This window comes from Notolepis coatsorum (assembly GCF_963971535.1).
Source record: "Notolepis coatsorum genome assembly, chromosome: 1".
In the NCBI taxonomy this organism is placed as follows: Eukaryota; Metazoa; Chordata; class Actinopteri; order Aulopiformes; family Paralepididae; genus Notolepis; species Notolepis coatsorum.
This window is the reverse complement of record NC_140165.1, coordinates 134,454,086-134,476,880: the sequence shown is the minus strand read 5'-3', so window position 1 is coordinate 134,476,880 and position 22,795 is coordinate 134,454,086. Positions and strand designations below refer to the sequence as shown.

The window sequence follows — 22,795 nt, the reverse complement described above, 5'->3', positions numbered from 1 at the left end:
ATAAAATGTGCAAAATAATTTATTCAGACACTAATAGTGTGGAAAGTCTAGAGTATGGTGCCGATACATCTTGCATTATTTGTTTCATACACAACCGCTGTCATTACCACTCTGAGCCCAGCCACTGTGGGAGGGTAATATCCAGTGCTTCGCCGCACATTATCCACACGCCAGGCTAACTTTTCCCCATGTCTCTCTCTCTCTCTTTCTTTCTCTCTCTCTCCGAGGAGTTAAACCCAAGTTTAGATTTCAGACTTCTCTTTATCTTTGTTACATCGATTTCCATCCTGGCACTAAGTGTTGCCAGATAGCAACTAGGAGTTCTGTTAAGGCTGAGGGGAAGGGAGAGGGATGGAGGGAGGGAGGGAGGGAGGGAGGGAGGGAGGGAGGGAGGGAGGGAGGGAGGGAGGGAGGGAGGGAGGGAGGGGAGGCTGTGTCCTGTCCCTGACCGGACGGAGCCTCCATTCTGTGGTGCTAGACTGCCCCCTGCTGCATGGTAAGAGAAACAGATCTCCGACTACTGTTCATTCGATAAGGAGCGTTCAGGACTGACAAAGCACCAAACTGCACAAAGACACAAACATTTCTGTTATACACATATGTAAAATAAATCTGAATCAAATATGGAGGATATTTGGGCCACTGGAATACGTGTGGTCCTGATCACCACCAGGTGTGATTGCCTCTGGTGATTAAAGTGTGACTTGGTATTCTGTGTTAGTCATACCACTATATTTCAACCTCCATTCATTTAGCAAATCAGGAGAGCAGTAAAAATGTGAGAGTATATATTTCAAAGCTGTCCCTTGCTGTGGGCAAAGACAAACTCCTGAATAACTCAAAAGAGTCAAAGTTTAAAGAGATCTGGAGAGGTGTGTGTAGTGACTGTTATAGTATGCTGTGTGTGTATGTGTGTACATGCGTGTGTGTCTTCATGTGTACCTGTATGTATGTGTCTGTGAGTGCCATTCCACCCACACACACACACACACACACACACACACACACACACACACACACACACACACACACACACACACACACACACACACACACGCACGCACACACACACACACACACACACACACACACACACACACACACACACACACACACACACACACACACACACACACACACACACACACACACACACACACACACACACACAATTTGTATCTAAATGTAAAGCAGGTGATATGCGCTCCAGTGTCCTCTAGAAGTAGCTCCCAAGGCTGGCAGTAGCTATGGGAAGGGGTGGGCTTAACTAAACATGCGTCTTGCCCACCCAATCAAAAGTTAAGGGGAGAATAAAGTTTTGTTCAGTCAATGGAAAAATAGCACAGAAAATACCAGTACCTCTTCTAACTTCTGATTGGGTGGGCAGCCTACAGCCCACCTCCAAAGACTCTCCTCTGCTCTCTTTGTTTCAGCGAGGATGGGGCTGGCCCTCCACACACACAGAGCATAAGAATAACGTTACTCGAGTTGATGACAACTTGTTACGTTACTGCAATAAAAGCTTCCCAACAAGAGTAATTGATGCAATGTTTTGTAAAACGCTGGTTAAACGCTGCTCCATTGATAGCACTAAGTTAACTGATAGCACCCAGTTTCCATAAAAAAATACCTTTTATTGGATCCTTATGACCACTTTATCCAACAAGAAAGGAGGATTAAACTCAACTTAATGACTTTTAATGTTTATATGGCTCTGTCTTTGGCCTTGCAAGCCAGACATTTATTTTGTATTGCCAGACTCATGGAAGCTGGCTCTTTGCTTTGCTGTGTGGCGTTATTGCTGGTAAAACTATAAGTTGGTCTGATGATGTTCATAGTCAGCAGTCTGGCTGAATGTGTATGTAATCCCAGCAGCCGGGTTGGGATGTGCTGTTGAAACCCAAGTTAGAATCTTGTCATTTGTTCTCGTTTGGGAATAACGTTATATTTATGAGGTGGTTATGAAGCCTCATCTAGCCCAGGTGTGTTGTGCTGTAACCCAATGAATTTCTTTGCTTCATTTCTAGTGTAGAATGTGGGGTCTATGGTTTATGGCGGCTGATACCCCTCCTCCATTGCTCTTTGTTCTGTTATTGTTTTCTCATAGATATGGGGATCTCTGATTTATGATTATTATATATGTATGGTACTACTAGAAGATGAAATATTATATATGTATGCTGGTACTATACTAGAAGGTGAAATATTATATGTATGCTGGTACTACTAGAAGATAAAATATTATATATGTATGCTGGTACTACTAGAAGATAAAATATTATATATGTATGCTGGTACTACTAGAAGGTGAAATATTATATATATATGGTACTAATATAAGGTGAAATATTATATATATATATGTATGGTACTAATATAAGGTGAAATAGATATATGTATGGTACTAATATAAGGTGAACTATTATATATGTATGGTAATATATGGTGAAATATGATATATGTATGGTACTAATATACTGTAAGGTGAAATAATAGAGCTTCTACCACCAAGTTGTGCACAGGTGTATTGCATACGGCCGATGATCAGAATGGGGTTGGCTACTTTTACCTTTTACTTTTACTCTGATGAAGGTCTGATAGACCGAACACGCAAAATAAAGTGAAATAGAAGTGTGGAAATCTCTTCTATCAGTTTGTAATATGAACTATGACTGATCCTGAACACACCCTCAAACACCACCAGGTGAGTTGGTGATTTAAGTGTGACTTGGTATTCTGTGTTAGTCTTACCACTATATTTCAACCTTCATTAATTTAGCAAATCAGGACAGCAGTAAAAAAAAAAAATTGAGAGTATATATTTCAAAGTTGGGCAAAGACAAACCCCTGACATTAAAGCCTTTAAAAGTTGAAACGCTTTTTTATGGAAGTCATAGAAGCAATTTAAAGAGACGTGGAGAGGTGTGTGTAATGATTGTTATGATAAGCATAGAGCTGTGAGTGTGTATGTGTGTGTGTATGTGTATGTGTGTGTGAATCAAGTGCCATTCTAGACACACACACACACACACACACACACACACACACACACACACACACACACACACACACTCCAATAGCTTCCTCTCCTTTGCTTCTCTCTCTCTCTCTCTCTCTCTCTCTCTCTCTCTCTCTCTCTCTCTCTCTCTCTCTCTCTCGCTACTTTTTACCTTCCCCTTTTTTTTTTTTTCAGCAGGGTGAATTTTTATCTAAATGCAAAGCAGGTGATAGGTGCTCCAGTTTCCTCTAGAAGTAGCTCCCTTGTCTGGGCTCTCGTCCTGATAAGAGTCCTACTTTGCCCGACATAAAAGAGCCCGGTATCATTTCCCCTGCCCCCCCTCCCCAGCTTCCCCCCCCCCCCCACCCCCCCAACAACCCCCAGCCGCCTGCCCTCGCCCTTCCCCTCAGCCTTTACAAAGCTGCCTCTATTTGCTCCCAATTCAGCGCCCAATTGCAGATAAAGTTACAGCAAATTTGTTTGGAGGAAGAGTTGCTGAGGCCTACGTTCCCTTGGGCAATAACAGCCTTGTCTTGCCGGGGGCCGCGGGGAGAGCTGCCAGTAGAGAACCCAACACCGTCGCCACCGTCCCCACAATGATCCCCATCTCTACTGGGGGGTGGGGGGGGGTGGAGGAGGGGGTGGTGGATGGAGGGATGGAGGGAGACAGAATGAGGGAGGGGAGAGGAGCTCAGCTTGCAGGTGTAGAGAGAGGAAGCAGACGCTTAACCCCGAGACAGACAGCGAGATGGAGACACACACACACGCACGCACACACACACACACACACACACACACACACACACACACACACACACACACACACACACACACACACACACACACACACACACACACACACACACACACACACACACACACACACACACACACACACACACACACACACACACACACACACACACACACACACACACACACACACACACCGTGCGAGACGGGAGGTAACTCCAGCCCTGTGCATTGTGCCAATGCCTTGGGCTATGCCGCCATGGTGGATGGTTCTCTGTTAGGGATGGATGGCTGACAGCGGAGTGTGTGTTGGAGAGAGAAAAAGAGAGAAATAAAAGAGAGAGAGAGAAAGACGTGTGTACGTGCTATGTTACTATTCTCTACCTCTATCTCTCTTACACGCACGCACGCACGCCAGACCCGGCGCCATGGGCGGGCATTAGGGGGCCGGGCCCGCCCACAGAGTCAGCTGTGCCCACATTTTTTTTTTTTTTTTTTTTTTTTGGTTAATCAAAGTCGACTATCCAAATCCTTAGTCGGGGACAGCCCTAGTGGGCACTGATGTCAACAACAACACTACTGAAGCTAGCACGGCACTCTGTGAGAATTCGTTTTCTACCCTCAAGAACGTCTTTACAGAACATCGCCTTAGTATGCTTCATCGACGCAAGGCCAATTTAATTCAGTTGGCTTAACAAAAAAGTTCAGGAATGAGTGGAGGGACAGTGTTTTAAGAAGATTTCACTCTGTCCCCAAACGCTGCTTGCCGCTCTACTAACGATGGTGAGTAGCCTGTGGAGACATTTTGTTTGCTTTTTTATGCACCTTATTTTTGTCAGTTCAGTTCAGTTTGTCAGTGAAGTGTTGAATAAATGGAGACTTTTCAAAGATATAGAATAGAATAGAATAGAAATGTATGAGGGAAATTTGACACTGCAAATCACTCAACATTAAACATTTAGACAGAACAAGTCACGAATAAGAATAACAAAACAAATGGCCTAAGAATAGAATAAAATGAAATAGAATAAAAGATACAGTAAATAAACACAGTAAAAAATATACTGAAGTCTACAGTAGGTGTAATATTGCACAGTGCTATTTAAAAAGTAAGAGTCCAGGAAGATGGTAACTGTCACTCTGTGCTCAGTGATGCAGTGAGGCACAGTGATGCATTGTATAGTCTGATGGCTGTCGGAATGAAGGACTTCCTGTGCCATTCAGTGCTGCATTTAGGTAGTGTGAGCCTATAACATGCTCCTCCTGTCAGCCAAGTCTGTGTATAGTGGGTGGGAGGGGTTTTCCCTGATGGCCTGGAGCTTAGCAAGGTTCCTCCTCTCCGCCACCCTCGCTAGAGTCCAGCTCCACCCCAACCACGCTACTGGCCTTCCTGACCATCTTATCCAGCCTGTTTGTGTCCCCTGCTCTCAGTCCGCTGCCCCAGCAGGTCTGTTATATATATATCCGTTCAGTCTGTTTTTGTATAAGTGAATGTTCTTAAGATAGAGAGAAATTAGATTTTTCAATTGCCTCTCTGCTGTTTAGTTCAGCACAGTGGGCAGCGCCAAGCAAGCCACAGCGCCGCTGTCCCAGCTGAAACGTATAAAAGGGAACCTGTGTTGAAAAACCATTGTGCCCCCCCGAGAAAATTGTATGCCCCCCCACTAATTTGTTTCTGCAGCCTGGTCTGGCGTCCGCATGCACGCACGCACGCACTCACGCACGCACGCACGCACACACACACACACACACACACACACACACACACACACACACACACACACACACACACACACACACACACACACACACACACACACACACACACACACACACACACACACACACACACACACACTCATGCTAATCTCAGTTGGCAGTAATGGCTGACACACACACGGCTGCTGTTGAAGATTTGGGCAATAGGGATAGTGAGAGACTGTAGAAGTAGACGTTTTGGTATGTTTGGAGGCGAGTGTATGAAATACCTACATTAAGCACTAACATGCCTCAACACACACACACACAAACACACACACACTCTTGATAGTTTTAAGTACAATTTTTTTTTCTTAATTCATTCTTAACTCAATCAGCGCCAGGGGTCGCTGTCTACCTTCTGGCTAGAACGCCAGGCCTTTAATCAATGGGGAGACTGCGAAATTTGCGAGTGCTTAAAATATATCTTATATTATAGCTATGGGTCTAATAAAGTTGCTTCTGGTCAACATGCAAAAAAACGGATAATTTTTTCATCCGTACATTTCCGTTTTATACCGTTCTGAATATGAGTATAGTTTTGGTGATTCTTAGTAATCCCAGGAAAAGACACGATAATAGCGTTTTAGTGGAATGCACTTATCACGTTGTCATTTTTCGCCTGATTATCGAATCTTCCTGAAATCAACGCTAGATTATAATTATTATGTCTCCTCGTGCATACATGAAATGGCCCTCGTATCGTTGTAAACGCTAGTCCTGCCGGAGTATTTAAACCCCGCCCGCACGGCTCAGATCGGCCCAGAAAAGAAACTACACCATTTCTAATGGAGTGCAATACCGGCTGGAAGGTGTAGGCGGTGGTATTTGTCCTTTTGCGAGCTCAGACCCATTCCCAATGATAACATCAGGCTGGATGGATGAAAAATGAATGGATATAGCTAATAAAATAAATAACTATTAAAACCTGAGTTTTCTCGTGATTGGCGCTGAACGGTTGGCGAGTTAACCAGACTTTTTTCGTGACTGGCGCAGAATGAGTTAATCTTTTTCTTTTAATGGGCTACTTCGTGTGTACTGACAGGAAGTTGGGACATTCAGAGGTTGAGTATCTATTCTATACTGTGGGATAAACCACAACGACTAAACTGCCTAGAAACATAGGTGCACACACACACACACACTGTAGAGACATACATAAACATACAGAGACTCACACACAAACACACACACACCTACCTTTACTAACGCACCACCTTGGCCAGATGGCCCCCCATAAAAAGCCACTTAAAGAGATGAGTGAAGTGATTAAGAGGCCTTTCAGCGCGAGAGGGATGGAGGGATGGAGTAGAGGGGGGAAGGAGGGATGGAGGATGGAGGAGGGGGGAAGGAGGGACTAAAAGCTCAAATCTCAGTTAAACTCAATATACGCTGTAAAACAGTTTACCTTTGGCCTAGCCTTTCAGCATCATCTGAATACTTGACTCATATTGTACAATGACAATATGAATACAATATAAAGGGTTGCCACTATTACTCCCAAATGAATGCACACTGTAGCATAAGTGATGTGTGTGTGGCTGGATGCATTTGTGTGTGCGTGTGTGTGTGTGTGTGTGTCTGTGTGTGTGTGTGTGTGTGTGTGTGTGTGTGTGTGTGTGTGTGTGTGTGTGTGTGTGTGTGTAGGTGTGTGTGTGTAGGTGTGTCTGTACTATGACGTTTAATTAGTCTCAAAACCAGCCCACATAAAAAACATCCTCGTGACGGAGCATCTCTGCTCCCTGTGCACAAAGTGGTCCTGCGAGCACAGAGCTGTGATGAGCGTGAGCTCCCCCTCCCAAGCGCTCTGCTCAACACTCACTCTTCAATCATGTAGACAGACTATCTTTACTGTCATTATTATTCTTTGTTTTGGTGTTGTTGTACAATGTGCATGGAAGTATTGTTTTATTCTGATTGTACAATGATTTTATGTTTGAATGTGTTGTGTTATTTTGAGTGGACCCCAGGAAGAGTAGTTGTTACTGAGGTAACAACTAATGGAGATCCTAAATAAACAATAAAAAACTCACTCTTCAAGCTGACTTTTGAGACTTTTGAAGCGGGGATGGAATAGACAGTGGCTGATGTCTCCGCCTCTTTGATTGGTCACTTTCAGCACCCATAGTCTCTGACGCATCCTAATGATTCCCAACCCAATTTAGCTCAAACCCCCTTAGGCTGAGATGCTCTCCACTCTGGTCCCCCTCTATCTACTGTTTGTAAAACTCTTAGAGAGGCTAAGGTCATGCCTGCCTTATTATAGTTAAAGTCTTCTATGATGGGAAATCAATTAATATAATTGGACAGAATGTTTGTTACAATAGTTAGCTACCTAACTAGCCACTTCATGGTCTCTAAATTGTAAATAGCTGGGTTCCTCTGCCTAGTTTACACAGCAGATTAGTATTCTTGAAGCATTATGTATTATTGTGCTATCTGTCTAATTGTGTTGATGTACCAGCTTGAATATAAATTGAGTGCATGTGTAACTAGAAAGGTGCGCAAATCTCCACCAAATCTCTCTCTCACAGAGAAAACAAACATGCCTACAATATTTAACAAAAGCAGACACCATCTATTACAATTCATTATAATTATCAGTATCCAAACACACTCTCACAACATACACAGAGATCATCCACTGTCTGTTGGAAATAAAAAAGCCAAGTTGACAAGTCACTAGCCTACCATGGACAGTTGACAGACAGTAGCCTACACGCTAGGCAGGGCTTAAGTGTAGGGGGCGGGGCAAACATAGACCAATGAAAGAGCTTTTACTTTTCAGTGTAAACTAGGCTGAGGAACCCAGCAACTGCCAGAAATTGTGGAGACAATTTGGAGACAATGAAGTGGCTAGTTATTAGGTGGCTAACTATTTTAATTAAAGTCAGAATAAAGTAAAAATAAATGGGAAATGGAAAATGGTGCATTTATATAGCGCTTTTATCCAAAGTGCTTTACAATTTTAGTTCCTCACATTCACTCACACATTCACACACCAACAGTGGAGGCAACCATGCAAAGTGCCAACCTGCTCATTGGGAGCAATTAGGGGTTAGGTGTCTTGCTCAAGGACACTTCAGCATGCTGCCAAGGAGGAGTTGGAATCTAACCGGGCACCTTCCGATTACCAGATGATCGCTCTACCTCCTGAGCCACTAACGCACACATTTTAATGATTAAAAAACTTTTATTATAAAACCCAGCTCAGAAACAGGTCATCTGGCTGCTCAGACCATTTCTCAGGATTATGGAGGTGCGGTCAGATCCTGCTTTTATTTTTTCATTCAATCACTAAAACATTTTGCTATAATTTCTTTTTTTATTTAACTATACCTCCCGGCGTATGGCACTAATCTTGTTAGCATTTTCCATTCACATATATGAAATGGTTAGCATTAGCTTAAACATTTAGCTATAAACTACCAAATCTATCAATTGGACCCTACTTAGTTAAAAAGCTTTGTGTTTTATTCAACTATACCTCCCAGAGTATGGCACTAATTGTTTTAGCACTTTCCATTCACATAGGCTACATGAAACGGTTAGCATTAGCTTTGCTATACATCAGACCAGCAATAAGTCATCCGCACTGTATTTTGATCACCACGCCTCTTTTTGGGGAAAACAACTCAAGAAATAAACAGGGATAAGATGGTGTTTGTTCATAAACTACAACTTTAGGACAAATCACAGGGATATAAATCACACCAAAGACTATCAAGGCCCAGAAATAGTCATAACTCTTAGTTTTATGTCACTTGGAAATTCATAGGCGTAATACTAAATGTCCTGGTAGGGAAAGTATATGCTGCAGCTGAATGGGGAAATACCATAGGAAAGACTGAAGGAGCCTGCCTGAAAATGTATCAAATCTAACGTTTCACAATGGCTATTTTCACAAAGTTATTACACTTAAAGGAAAACTCCAAAATTTTGGGAAATTAACTTATTTGCCATCTACCCTGGAGTTAGACAAGAAGATACATACCTTTTTCTTCTCTGTGCATGCAGTAGGAGTAGGAAGACGTTTGGAACTAGGCTAATGGAGGAACCTACTTCCAGTGACTGACGCTAAGCTAGGCTAACGGTGCGTGTCTTCCTACTCCTACTGCATGCACAAAGAAGAAAAAGGTATGTATCTTCTTGTCTAACTCCAGGGTTCCCAAAATGTTGGAGTGTTAAGATACATACCTTTTTCTTCTCTGTGCATTTCCCTTTAACATGATGCACTAACAAAACAAACTTTCCTATTGTGTATGTCTGAACAGTGTGTGTGTGTGTGTGTGCGCGCGGCAAGGCCTCTCTCTCTCTCTCTCTCTCTCTCTCTCTCTCTCTCTCTCTCTCTCTCTCTCTCTCTATGAAGTGACCTTGTTTTCTGAGACTTCTTTGACATTTTATGTCTGACAATTTCATTTATTTCTGAACGATAAAACATTCCCTCCCACACTCATCATTGTACCAAAGCACGCACGCACGCACGCACGCACGCACGCACGCACGCACGCACGCACGCACGCACGCACGCACGCACGCACGCACGCACGCACGCACACACACACACACACACACACACACACACACACACACACACACACACACACACACACACACACACACATACACACACACACACACACACACACACACACACACACACACACACACACACATACACACACACACACACACACACACACACACCACACACACACACCTGTGCGCACATTCGTGCACAATGGGAAAATGTCAACTGATCAATACTGTCTCACCAGACCCATGTATTGTGAAGACACTGTACACACCCACCCACCCACACACACAAAAACACACACCCATCCATCTCTCTGGGGCATGGCCTGTTTCAGACACGTCGTGTAGCTTAAAGAGCTGAGAGCCTGTTTCAGACACGTCCTGTAGCTTAAAGAGCTGAGAGCCTGTTTCAGACACGTCCTGTAGCTTAAAGAGCTGAGAGCCTGTTTCAGACACGTCCTGTAGCTTAAAGAGCTGAGAGCCTGTTTCAGACACGTCCTGTAGCTTAAAGAGCTGAGAGCCTGTTTCAGACACGTCCTGTAGCTTAAAGAGCTGAGAGCCTGTTTCAGACACGTCCTGTAGCTTAAAGAGCTGAGAGCCTGTTTCAGACACGTCCTGTAGCTTAAAGAGCTGAGAGCCTGTTTCAGACACGTCCTGTAGCTTAAAGAGCTGAGAGCCTGTTTCAGACACGTCCTGTAGCTTAAAGAGCTGAGAGCCTGTTTCAGACACGTCCTGTAGCTTAAAGAGCTGAGCCTGTTTCAGACACGTCCTGTAGCTTAAAGAGCTGAGAGCCTGTTTCAGACACGTCCTGTAGCTTAAAGAGCTGAGAGCCTGTTTCAGACACGTCCTGTAGCTTAAAGAGCTGAGAGCCTGTTTCAGACACGTCCTGTAGCTTAAAGAGCTGAGAGCCTGTTTCAGACACGTCCTGTAGCTTAAAGAGCTGAGAGCCTGTTTCAGACACGTCCTGTAGCTTAAAGAGCTGAGAGCCTGTTTCAGACACGTCCTGTAGCTTAAAGAGCAGAGAGCCTGTTTCAGACACGTCCTGTAGCTTAAAGAGCTGAGAGCCTGTTTCAGACACGTCCTGTATCTGCTGCACTGTAGTCAGGACAAGCCAGACAGGATTAAATGGCTGCTCTGTCATCTGCAGTGTAGACACTTTCTACTCAGACACTCACTGAAGAGAATGTCCTTCTACTGTCCAATTACATCTCACCTTTTAATACCAGGTATGTGATGGAGAGAGAGAGAGAGAGAGAGAGAGAGAGAGAGAGAGAGAGAGAGAGAGAGAGAGAGAGAGAGAGAGAGAGAGAGAGAGAGAGAGAGAGAGAGAGAGAGAGAGAGAGAGAGAGAGAGAGAGAGAGAGAGAGAGAGAGAGAGAGAGGGAGAGGAGAGAGAGAGACTCGTTATATGTCATACAGAGGAAGGGAGGAGAGAGAAAAAAAAGTGCGGGACAGAGACAGATAAAGAAGGAAGAGAGGAGAGGAGGAGGAACAAGTCTGAGGGAGAAAGAGAAAGGAAGAGAGGTAGAGAGGGGGCCATTTCTAGCACCCACAGAAGCAGCAAATTGCACCAGATATTAAATGCATATTGTGCAGTACCTTGTCGGAAAGGTGAAGAGGAGCTCAATTAACCTGTAGTGTTTAAGATATCCTTCCCGCTAACCAGTAAGTGTGCCAAAATGTATGTGTGTGTGTGTGTATGTGTGTGTATGTGTGTGTGATTCTAAGAAACAAGGTTTAATAGAGTCATATCATATCAATACGTTTAGGTATATGGGGAAAGTTCTGAAGTGGGTAGTACAGTACAGTAGAACATTGATTCAAGTATCTCATGTAAGCACTTGAGACGTCATTTGAGACGTGAAAGTCATTGTCTTTCAGAACAGACTGTGAAGGACAGATGCTTTCTGAGAGGAGACACCTGAGGCACCTCTGAACATAATATATCTACTATACTATGTAACACTAGGTGTCATGTGTTACATAATGGTATCTTATGCTATGAGTACATAACAAATTAATATGGGTATGCAATATAAGCACGAGTCACTGATATATACTCAGTAATCAATTTATTAGGTACATTTGTAAACCTGCTCATTAATGCAAATGTCTAATCAACCAATCACGTGGCAGGAACTCAATGTATAAAAGCATGCAGACATGGCCAAGAAGATCAGTTGTTGTTCAGACAAAACATCCGAATGGGGAAGAAATGTGTCTTTGACCCTGGAGTGATTGTTGATGCCAGACGGGGTGGTTTGAGTGTCTCCGAAACTGCTGGGATTTTCACACACAACAGTCTCTAGAGTTTACAGAGAATATGGTGCGAAAGACTAAAAAACACCATTAACAAGAACAGTCAGACTGGTTCTTGTTAGTGAGAGAGGTCAGAGGAGAACAGTCAGACTGGTTCTTGTTAGTGAGAGAGATCAGAGGAGAACAGTCAGACTGGTTCTTGTTAGTGAGAGAGGTCAGAGGAGAACAGTCAGACTGGTTCTTGTTAGTGAGAGAGGTCAGAGGAGAACAGTCAGACTGGTTCTTGTTAATGAGAGAGGTCAGAGGAGAACAGTCAGACTGGTTCTTGTTAGTGAGAGAGGTCAGAGGAGAACAGTCAGACTGGTTCTTGTTAGTGAGAGAGGTCAGAGGAGAACAGTCAGACTGGTTCTTGTTAATGAGAGAGGTCAGAGGAGAACAGTCAGACTGGTTCTTGTTAGTGAGAAAGGTCAGAGGAGAACAGTCAGACTGGTTCTTGTTAGTGAGAGAGGTCAGATGAGAACAGTCAGACTGGTTCTTGTTAATGAGAGAGATCAGAGGAGAACAGTCAGACTGGTTCTTGTTAGTGAGAGAGATCAGAGGAGAACAGTCAGACTGGTTCTTGTTAGTGAGAGAGGTCAGAGGAGAACAGTCAGACTGGTTCTTGTTAGTGAGAGAGATCAGAGGAGAACAGTCAGACTGGTTCTTGTTAGTGAGAGAGGTCAGAGGAGAACAGTCAGCCCGGAGCCCTATTTTCTGAAAATCCGCCTAAAATACATACCTATGTAGTAAATGGGATATTGCTCCACTTCTACAAGGTCCATTTGCATGTTCTTGGTATCTAGGGACATCTATGGACCTCAGTGAATGTATTCCCAGTCTCCGAAATATTGTGTCTATTACTAGGCGTGCTTAAATTGTGATGAAACAAAGGAGAATATGAATTATAATTTTTCTTTGACAGTGAATAACACCATGGTAAAAATGACCAGACATGAAAATCTCATTCAGTACCTTCTTGAGATCACGTGTACAGAAAATCTAAGGAAATGAATAAAGGGAAGATGATTAAACAGAAGGTTTTGTAGATACAGTACTGAATTCTCCCATCCGGACCAATGCAATTTTAAATATTATTATAGAATATAGAATAGCAGGCTTATAAATGACCTTATTATAGCCAATTCGCACATTTATGGATTGTGCCAAATCTTATCTTTCAAATGCCCGAGTTCAATTTGGATTTAGTATCACCAGGCGTGCATAAGAACAGATAATGAAATCTGTATGTACAGTCGATTTATTATTCTGGCCAGAGTGCCGCCATTTTGAAACTAATTTCAAATCTGATTGTTGCTACATGCTAAAAATAGGGGAGACAAACTAACTGTGCTCCAATATATGCCAATAACGTTAAGTTTTGTGGTTTATTATCCCGAGTAATAAGAGATATTAAAATAATTCATACAGAAGCCATTTGCTTTGTTTGACCTAGAGGCCTGTGGGTAGGGTGTTTCTGAAAAATTCCAACGCTAATTGAAAGCTCTCTATGTCCTCTTCAAAATGGCGTAAAAATTGTCATCCCGACGGTTAATTTTTCTAAATGGCAGACTTTCGCAAACTAAACAAACAAAACTAAAACTAAAATCTATCTAATAACACTTTAACCTATTGGTAAACTAGCGTATTGATGATAATATACATTATAACTGCTGTTTTGACATGGTTATGATGTTTATACTTGAATAAGTTTGAAAAAAATTACGATAATTTTGTTAGACAGTCTGGAGAACTTGATTTATGACGTGATGTCATTTGCGGTCCGCTCCCGGACCGCACAGGCGGTAGAGTTTAATGAGAGAGGTCAGAGGAGAACAGTCAGACTGGTTCTTGTTAGTGAGAGAGATCAGAGGAGAACAGTCAGACTGGTTCTTGTTAATGAGAAAGGTCAGAGGAGAACAGTCAGACTGGTTATATTATCGTATAGCTTACGCTCTGCTCTATTGGAACTATCCCTTTATCCAGTCTAATATTGAATAATTTTCTCCACATGCACACACCCATCCGCCTGGCCACACCCACATCCGCTCCTCTACATAAGCGGGGTCGTGGCCACACCATCAGCTCCTTCCCTATTTTCACCACAGAGAAGTGTCTGTATACACCACTTTAGTTTAGTAACGAAAGTAGTTTGTTGAAGAGAAGAGGAGCTGCGTTGACATTATATCTTTGTTTTCTCTCTCACTATTTTTCGAGGAAATACAGCGATAATGTCTTCGCCACCGGAGTGTCTAGATTGAAGATGATGATCATTCTGACCTCCACCGGCGCTTCGCATTAGGGGCGCACGTCGCTGAGCAATCCCCGCCGGCATTGTCTCCGGCTCTGCAGCTGGACACTATGCTTGGGAGGCGGTCGGCTGTGTGGGGGCTGACGGCCTCTCTGGGCGGGTGATGTTTTTTGCGACGCGGGCGCCAGGTGTGTCAGTTGTGGGGGGTCAACTGCACAGCTTACGAAGGTCGGCTCCAGGCTAGAATCCTTTTCGCTGCCCCTTAGCGGCGTGGAGGGGGTTCTAGTCTGATGCCCCACGATAACATTAGCTCCTCCTCAGTGAAGTCGTAGCTTTGTTTTCCTGTGACCGTGATTCCGAATCTGCGGTTCAATTCCCCGCTTCCCCGGGTCTCTGGACAAACGGATACCCTCTGTCGCCGTGCTGGCCCCGCTTTTCAAGATGAAAAACACCCGGCGTGAGGGAGGTGAGCTTGGTGTTTTCGTTATGAGAATATCCCCGAGCTCAGGTCGGCTGCAGCCCGCGTACAACGAGGTGCTTGCTGCCGATACCGCTGTGTCTGGTAAACACCGTTCTGAAGAGGGGCGTGTGTTGCCTTTTTTCTTCGGACAAGAAGAGGAAAAGACAGCGGCTGTCTGAAGTGTTGGCCTGTATTGATTTTTCTCACGTTGTGCAGCTTTTAGTAGTAGCCCCTTAGCTTGCCACTGCGTTAGCTGGCGGCTACGCTCGGCTGGAAACGTTAGCTTGATGCTATCAGTTAGCCTAGAGTTAGCTGTTTAGCTTGTGCTACAACCATTGGCGCTAGCCGTGAGAATAGCGGGCCCTGGCACTCTGACTACGACGTCATCTCTGGCAGAAGATGTCGTCGGGCCTGAGCCATGACCGGCTGCAGGAGGGGGGCGTCACGCCGGAGCGAGGCTCCGGCCATTGCCTCTTCTGGCCTTGCCGGGCTTCGCGGGGATTGATGTCGTGGATGTGTGTGTCATATGTATGCCACTACGACTTGCCCATAACAGTGACGTGCTTGGTCCATACTGTGTTGTACCTTGGGGCCTGGTCCTTCTCCATTTGTTTCACTCCTCCCTCCCCCTGCTGGGCAGGGATGGGAGGGGACTGTCGAGGTGGTTGCTGTCAACCCCTCTAGGCATCCCTGTGTAGGTCCCGGTCCGCCAGGTCCAGGTCCGGACTCGTTCTCGTCGACCTGTTGGCCTGGATTAACCCTTTGAAAACTGAAACACTTGTACTGCTTGTATAGCCTGTGTATACTCGCAGTTATGTTTCTAAGTTTTCTTGGTGGGTTAAGGGAACAACCGCCTCCTGTTAAACTAAACATAGGGAGGTGGTTGGTTCTCTGGTGTGTTGGTAGCAGAGTCGACTCTCGGGTTGAGGCCGGGCTTGACCCTGTCTGCCCGAGAGTGTGCCCCCGCATCTTTCATGGCGTCTGCCAATTGTGTTGGCCTCTCCTTTTAACCTCGACCCCGCTGCAGGGGTCGGGTTTGTTGAGGTCATGACATGGTGCACAGCATACCGAACACCCCTTCCGCCGGGTACTGTTCTTAGACCCCTTAGGCGCCTGTCTAGTCCGCAGTGCTCCAGGCACAGGTCGAGTTCTGGCCTGTTGCCTGGATTGAGGGATCAACCCCCTTTTGGGGGTTGTCTCCCCGGCACACCGTCTGGCCCCACAGTATTGTGGGTGGGTAGCCTCTTGGGGCTTACGGCCATGCCAACCTGGACACACCTGATCTCGTCAGATCTCGGAAACTAAGCAGGTTCGGCCCTGGTTAGTCTTGGATGGGAGACCCCCTGGGAATACCAGGTGCAGTAAGCTAGAATGCTTCAGGGCGGTGTGCCAAAGGGGGGAAGGGCCTACTCTTGATTTAGGCCCTGTCCGATACGCTGGCGATGTGGGGGGTGGTGTCACCAGTGACCGTCTGGTGGGGTCCCGATGCTACGTATGCATCATTTTTCGGGGGTCCTGGCCCTCAGGCTGTTCCTAGGGCTGGGTCCTCCTCCGCGCTCCGCTGCTACGGCCTTGCCACGGGGTTGGGTTCTTGACCTTCGCCCCCGTGATGTTGGGGACTGTGACGGGGGTGTTTTGCTTCCCGTCCGTTCCCTGGTGGCATGTGGGATGCACGCCTGAGTGGTCACGGGTCCTTCTGTGTGAAGGTAAGTCCCACGGTCTGCTCACCCTGTGCGTTTGAGGTGCTAAACCCTCTTCGCACAGTCGGATCCGATTCCCTCCCGTGCTCCTCTAGGGGGGTCCAGGGGGCTCGGGTCCTCCCAGGTTCTGATGGTTGTGGGGGGCTTCAGCGGGTACATTTGTCGAGCTTCCGCCCTGCTCAGCTCCTGTGTTCCAATAGAGCAGAGCGTAAGCTATACGATAATATAACGTAAGGTTATTCTATAACCCTAGTTATATGAGTATAGCGAGCGCTCTGCTCTGACTCACTGAAGATCCGATGGTCTTCACCTTCGGTGGTGAAAGACTTGGGAAGGCGCTGATGGTGTGGCCACGACCCCGCTTATGTAGAGGAGCGGATGTGGGTGTGGCCAGGCAGATGGGTGTGTGCATGTGGAGAAAATTATTCAATATTAGACTGGATAAAGGGATAGTTCCAATAGAGCAGAGCGCTCGCTATACTCATATAACTAGGGTTATAGAATAACCTTACGTTCTTGTTAACTCATTGAGCGCCAATAACGAGATATCTAGTTTCTGAGAGCCAACGCCTGAGCGCCAAAAATGAGATATCTCGTTTTTAGTTCCTTTTTCCTTTTTTTATATTTTCTTATTCTAAACACTCGTGCGGGCCTTTGTGAGTGTGGCTGGGACCTCCAATGATGATTGAATCCCAACAGGTGGCAGTATCGCCTACCTTATGAACTGCATGGGACAGTTCAGTGAAAGCAATGATTACTAGGGATCACTAGGGCACTCCCAGCGGTGGCATGGCAGCAGTGAGCAAACTACAGCAATCTAACGTTCGATAATGGCGATCGCCTAGAGTGAACTATTGGATATTATGAAGAAAACTAAACGGATTATATGGATGATGATTATGGATGATAAGGTGCGTTTCCACCAGACTATGTTGGACTCAGCACTTCTGGTAAATCATAAAAATACTATAATAGTCAAACCGGCCAATGAGGAAACCTATTCGGCTCCGTCTATAGTTTGGCCAGAGCAGACTATAGAAGACAACGGATGAGGGCCACCTAATGTTATATATATTGATCCTGTTCTGATGCAAGACACTTGGAGCGAGAGTGGAGTACCTTCTGGTAATGTCTATTTGACCGAACCCCATCATAAAACATGCTTTTGTAATGATCGCAGCGTCGGAACACCCCCCCCCCCCCCCCCCCCGATGGCTTTGTGAAGAAACATGGTTGTGTTTACCTTTGACTTGGCAATAATATAGGTTTCAGGCAAGCAGCCGCGAGATTTGTGCAAAGGCACACAAAACACTATATCTCACAATCTAGAAAACCAGCCTGGATTATTGTGAAACGGGGCGATTTTTTGCGTGGTATAGTGCACAAACAAAGGTATGTAGAAATAAACTGTTTTGTCCCTGTTGGAGTATAAATATTGCCTGTCAAATGAGCCATACTATTGTCTCCATAGCTATAATATAGAATATACGATGGGTCTGCAAACATCGTGAAAATTGTCAAAAATGCTGGCGCCAGGGAGTAAAGATGGAAAAACAGCGTGAGTGAATGGGTGAACGTGAGGCATAAATTGTAAAGCACTTTGGGTAAAAGTGCTATATAAATGCACCATTTACCATTTCTTTTAACAAAGAAAAGAAAAGATTCTGAAAATAAAGAATGAGATAAAATGTAAGTATATTAAAAGTATAAGTACCACAAAAGCACAGATGCTCCTCTGTGGGGAGTCCCACTCCAAGCAGCTGTTGATGTAGCAGCCTGCGTTGATGAGGAACATGATGCAGCGCCTCACTCTGTTGAAGTTCTGTAACAGCAACTGGAAGAAAGACAAGCGACATAGGAGGCTATAAACATGACACAGGGACCCATGAGCAAGGCATATTGTAGGAGGTTATAAACATGACAGAGGGTGAGGGGACATCCCAGAGTTAGACCCTGAGTTTGACTGGGACAACGTTTGGACAAATGCTATATTAGCCTCACGCAACCCTAATCACCAACAAATTCATTTGAATTATATTCATAGGACGTATCTCACACCTAGAAAACTGTTTGCTATGGGACTGGTGGCCGACTCCCGGTGCACTTTATGCTCTCTAAGAGCCATATGGTCTGGGATTGCCCACCAGTAGCCCATTTTTGGAAATCTATAGCAACTAAACTTAAACTAAACTAGCATCTGTAATACAGAATATAAATTACACTCATGGCAGCAACATTACTTCTAAATAGGGATAGGCCGATCACGTGATTTTCAGAGGATCGGGATTGGGAACATTTAAAAAAAAAAACTTGAGTAAAAAAAATTAAAAAAAATATTTTATTCAACAAACATGAGCATGTTCACATCTTAAACTCACACTGAGGCCTTAGTTTTGGTTTTAAATTACATATCATCATTCATTTATTTATTGTCACACAGAGCAGAAGAATTTGCCAAAATAAATGCATTTCCTTTTATTTACACCGTCGCACGACAGTGACGTATGCCGAAAATAGCAGACCTCACAACGTGTTGCTCCCGCAAGTAAACACGGGCAGGTTATGTCCACCTGATGACTCGGAGCAGCTAGACAAAATGTCAGAAGTTTGGAAGCATTTTAAAATTGAAACCAAAGCCAGTCCAATATAGCCAGTTGCAATCTTTGCAAGGCGGACGTTCCATGTGCGTTTAAAGTTATGTGACTAGAGCGAGCAAAGGAATGGGGGACGGCTGGTGCCAAACAGCTGTTTTGAATGCCTCGTTTGAATGAAGAAAGTTCACCTGGATAACATTCGCTTTGTGAGGATTATTCGTCAGCGTTTCAGACCAAAATGGAGCAAATCATTACGTAAGTCAAACACTGTGAATGTATACTAAATGCGCAAACAGATTGAATATATTGAACTTTGAATATTTCTCGTATGGTGAATGTAATGCGAGCCGCCGCGCTCGACTGGGGCTATATGATAGCATCAATATATGAGCTACCTTGCAGCTAGCGTTAGCGTTACCTAACCATTAGCTAGTGCTGGCTTTAAAGTCAATGTTAGCTTGCTTGGTATCCAAAGCTAGCTCGGCAGACAGTGAAGTGATGCTACTGTAATGTATAGCTACGTGCCTAGCTAGCGTTAGCTAAAAGAGCCCTTGCAGTGAATCTTTCATGACTCTGCAAGCTAACTAAGCTTGTGTCGTTCGCTAACAAACTAACTGGTGTGAGGCACTTAGGCTAGGTAACATTAGCTAGCTATTAATAAACCAGCTAACGTTAGCTAGCAATCTTTCTTTACCACAATATCATTTTATGTTCTTTACCTGTAACGTTATTTCACACTCCCGTTTTTTCATCAGTCTCTTGTTGTGAAACTGAACTATGATTTAAAATTATTCTAATCTAGTTGACGTGGTCATGATTTAAGAATGGTTGTTGTTGTTTTTGTTGTTGTTGCTACTGCTGCTGGGGATGTGAACGGAGGGGCTTTGTCTCGCTTCGCCAGTTTCTGACAAAAATGCGTCAAATTGGTTACTAATGTGAAAGATCGGATCGGGAAAGATCGGTATCGACAGATACTCAAAATCACATGATCGGGATCGGATCGGGAGCGCAAAAACGTGATCGGGACATCCATACTTCTACTACCAACAGAAAATAATTATTCTGGCAGGCGTTACAGCAGCCAGACTGCTCGTGTGGTTGGGGTGGGACAGAGTGGGGGCGGGGTGTTGGTCCTGGGGGATCCGGCGGTCTTGGGGGGTGGGGGGGGGGGTGAGTGGGGGAGGAAATGTCATAATGTCTAATGTCTTTGGTGTTGTTTGTGATGTCTTTATTATTTTTTTTACTTGGTATTTTGTATTATTAGTTACGTTTTGAAGTATTTATTATTTATTGTCTTGTCATTATTATTATTATTGTTGGTGTTGTTATTATTATTATTGATGTTGATGTTGTGTTGTTGTTTGTTGAAATATAAAATATAAAATATAAAACATGACAGAGGGACTAATGAGCAAGACATTATTGTTGGAGGTTATAAACATGACACAGGGACCCATGAGCAAGACATTATTGTAGGAAGTTAGAAACATGACACAGGGACCCATGAGCAAGACATTATTGTAGGAAGTTAGAAACATGACACAGGGACCCATGAGCAAGACATTATTGTAGGAAGTTAGAAACATGACACAGGGACGCATGAGCAAGACATTATTGTTGGAGGTTATAAACATGACATGATGTTAAAAACATGAGCCACGATAGTGCCTCACTTTGTCCTACAAGCTCTGTTATGACAGCTGAAGACCATGGGAATAATACAAGCAAAAGATGACGGAGAGCAGGGATTCACAACCTTTTGTTTCCACATATTGAGGTCAGAACATATCTGTGTTTTTAAAGTGATCTTCAACAAAATAATCTTGGGGGGGGCAGGTGGCGCACGGAGACTACGTTCGTCACCAACACCGGGAGACACAAGGATTCGCCTGTTCGAATCCAGCTCCCGGCGTTGCTATCAGCTTGGCTGTCCTCTCACACTGATACAATTGGCTGTATCAGGGGGTGGGAAAGCTGAAGGGTGGGTCCTGGGCGTTGTGGACAGCGACCCCTACAGTTCGGTCGGGGCGCCTGCTCAGCTAGGGTTGGAACTGAGGAGAGATAGTGTGGCCTCCCACACGCTACACTCTCCCCGGTGAGAACCTGCGCGGCCAGGTTGGCCTGCCCCAGGCTGCACATGCGTCGGAGGAAAGCATGTGACAGTCTCCGGTCTCCCGGACCAACAGTAGGGGAAAGTACGCAACAACCAGGAAGGGTGGGATGGGAGAAAATCGGGAAAAAGGAGGGGAAGAAAGATAACCTCGGTTTTGAAGTCACGGTTCGGTACCGGTACAGTGGGGGAAAGTTTGGCTTTCCATTTTCCACTCAGGGGTAATGTAGTAACTAATTGTACTTGTAGGGCTGTCAATAGGAGTAGGAAGACACGCACCGTTAGCCTAGCTTAGCGTCAGTCACTGGAAGTAGGTTCCTCCATTAGCCTAGTTCCCAACGTCTTCCTACTCCTACTGCATGCACAGAGAAGAAAAAGGTATGCATCTTCTTGTCTAACTCCAGGGTAGATGGCAAATAAGCTAATTTCCCAAAATGTTGGAGTGTTCCTTTAACATACCGTTGTATTCGTTCGCTACACAGCCGTTCGGTACGGTACAGTACACACTGAAACGGTTCAGTACGGATACGTGTACCTTTACACCTCTAAAATAAAGGTATATTTTAATCTATCACCAATTCTACCTAGACCCAATTCACATATGTGTTTAGACGTGCAAGATTTGAGTTTGACTTAGCCGTCGCACATTCAACTTCCTTCGTCTTCTTTCGGATAACCCTATGTGGGTGTGGATCAGCGTCCGGGACGCGTCTATTCGAAACCCAAACGGTGCATGCTTCCGCGTTCGCGTTTTGCGCTCTGATTGGCCACTGACCTACGCTAGTGGTATGAGCGTAGAAATAATGCGTGGACCCTTTGAAATGGGAATCACAGTAGTAAGTCCTACTGTAGAACATATTAGCATGACATCTGAATGCGTGGACACTTTGAAATGGGTATCACAAGTCCTACTGTAGAACATGACATATTAGCATGACATCTGATTTATTAATGCCAATACTAAAGATTAGGGACAAACGCAATTGGCACACGTGTAAATCATGGATTAGTCACTCAGTTTAAACATCAGATTTAATCATGGATTAGTCACTCAGTTTAGACATCACACTTAGTTCACCTTGTTCGTCTCCTGCCTGTGGATCCTATGGTCACAAGTTCAAATCACTCTTGGTTCAATCCTTTTTTTTTTTTTTTCATTTAATTAATTTATCCACTCTGGTTGGATGGTGTGTATGTATATGTATACATATTGTGCTGTATAATAATGACAATACATTTGAATCGAATCTCATTTTGAAATCGCTACCTGTCGAGTGGATCACCATGGTGCAATGCAATCACCACTGTCGTGTCCATAGGCAGCGTAGCGATTTCAAAATG

The 22,795-nt window shown here is 44.6% G+C and overlaps 1 protein-coding gene across 1 annotated transcript in view; it reads right to left on the bottom strand.

Moving 5' to 3' along the window:
* Positions 1-22,795, bottom strand: part of mctp1a (multiple C2 domains, transmembrane 1a) — a gene marked incomplete at both ends in the record, with an annotated part of 363,122 nt that overhangs the window by 5,598 nt on the left and 334,729 nt on the right. Inside the window, one exon of the mRNA XM_084307451.1 lies at positions 18,465-18,584. Within this exon, the coding sequence (XP_084163577.1) occupies positions 18,465-18,584 (120 nt within the window). The remainder of the gene's footprint in view (positions 1-18,464; positions 18,585-22,795) is intronic.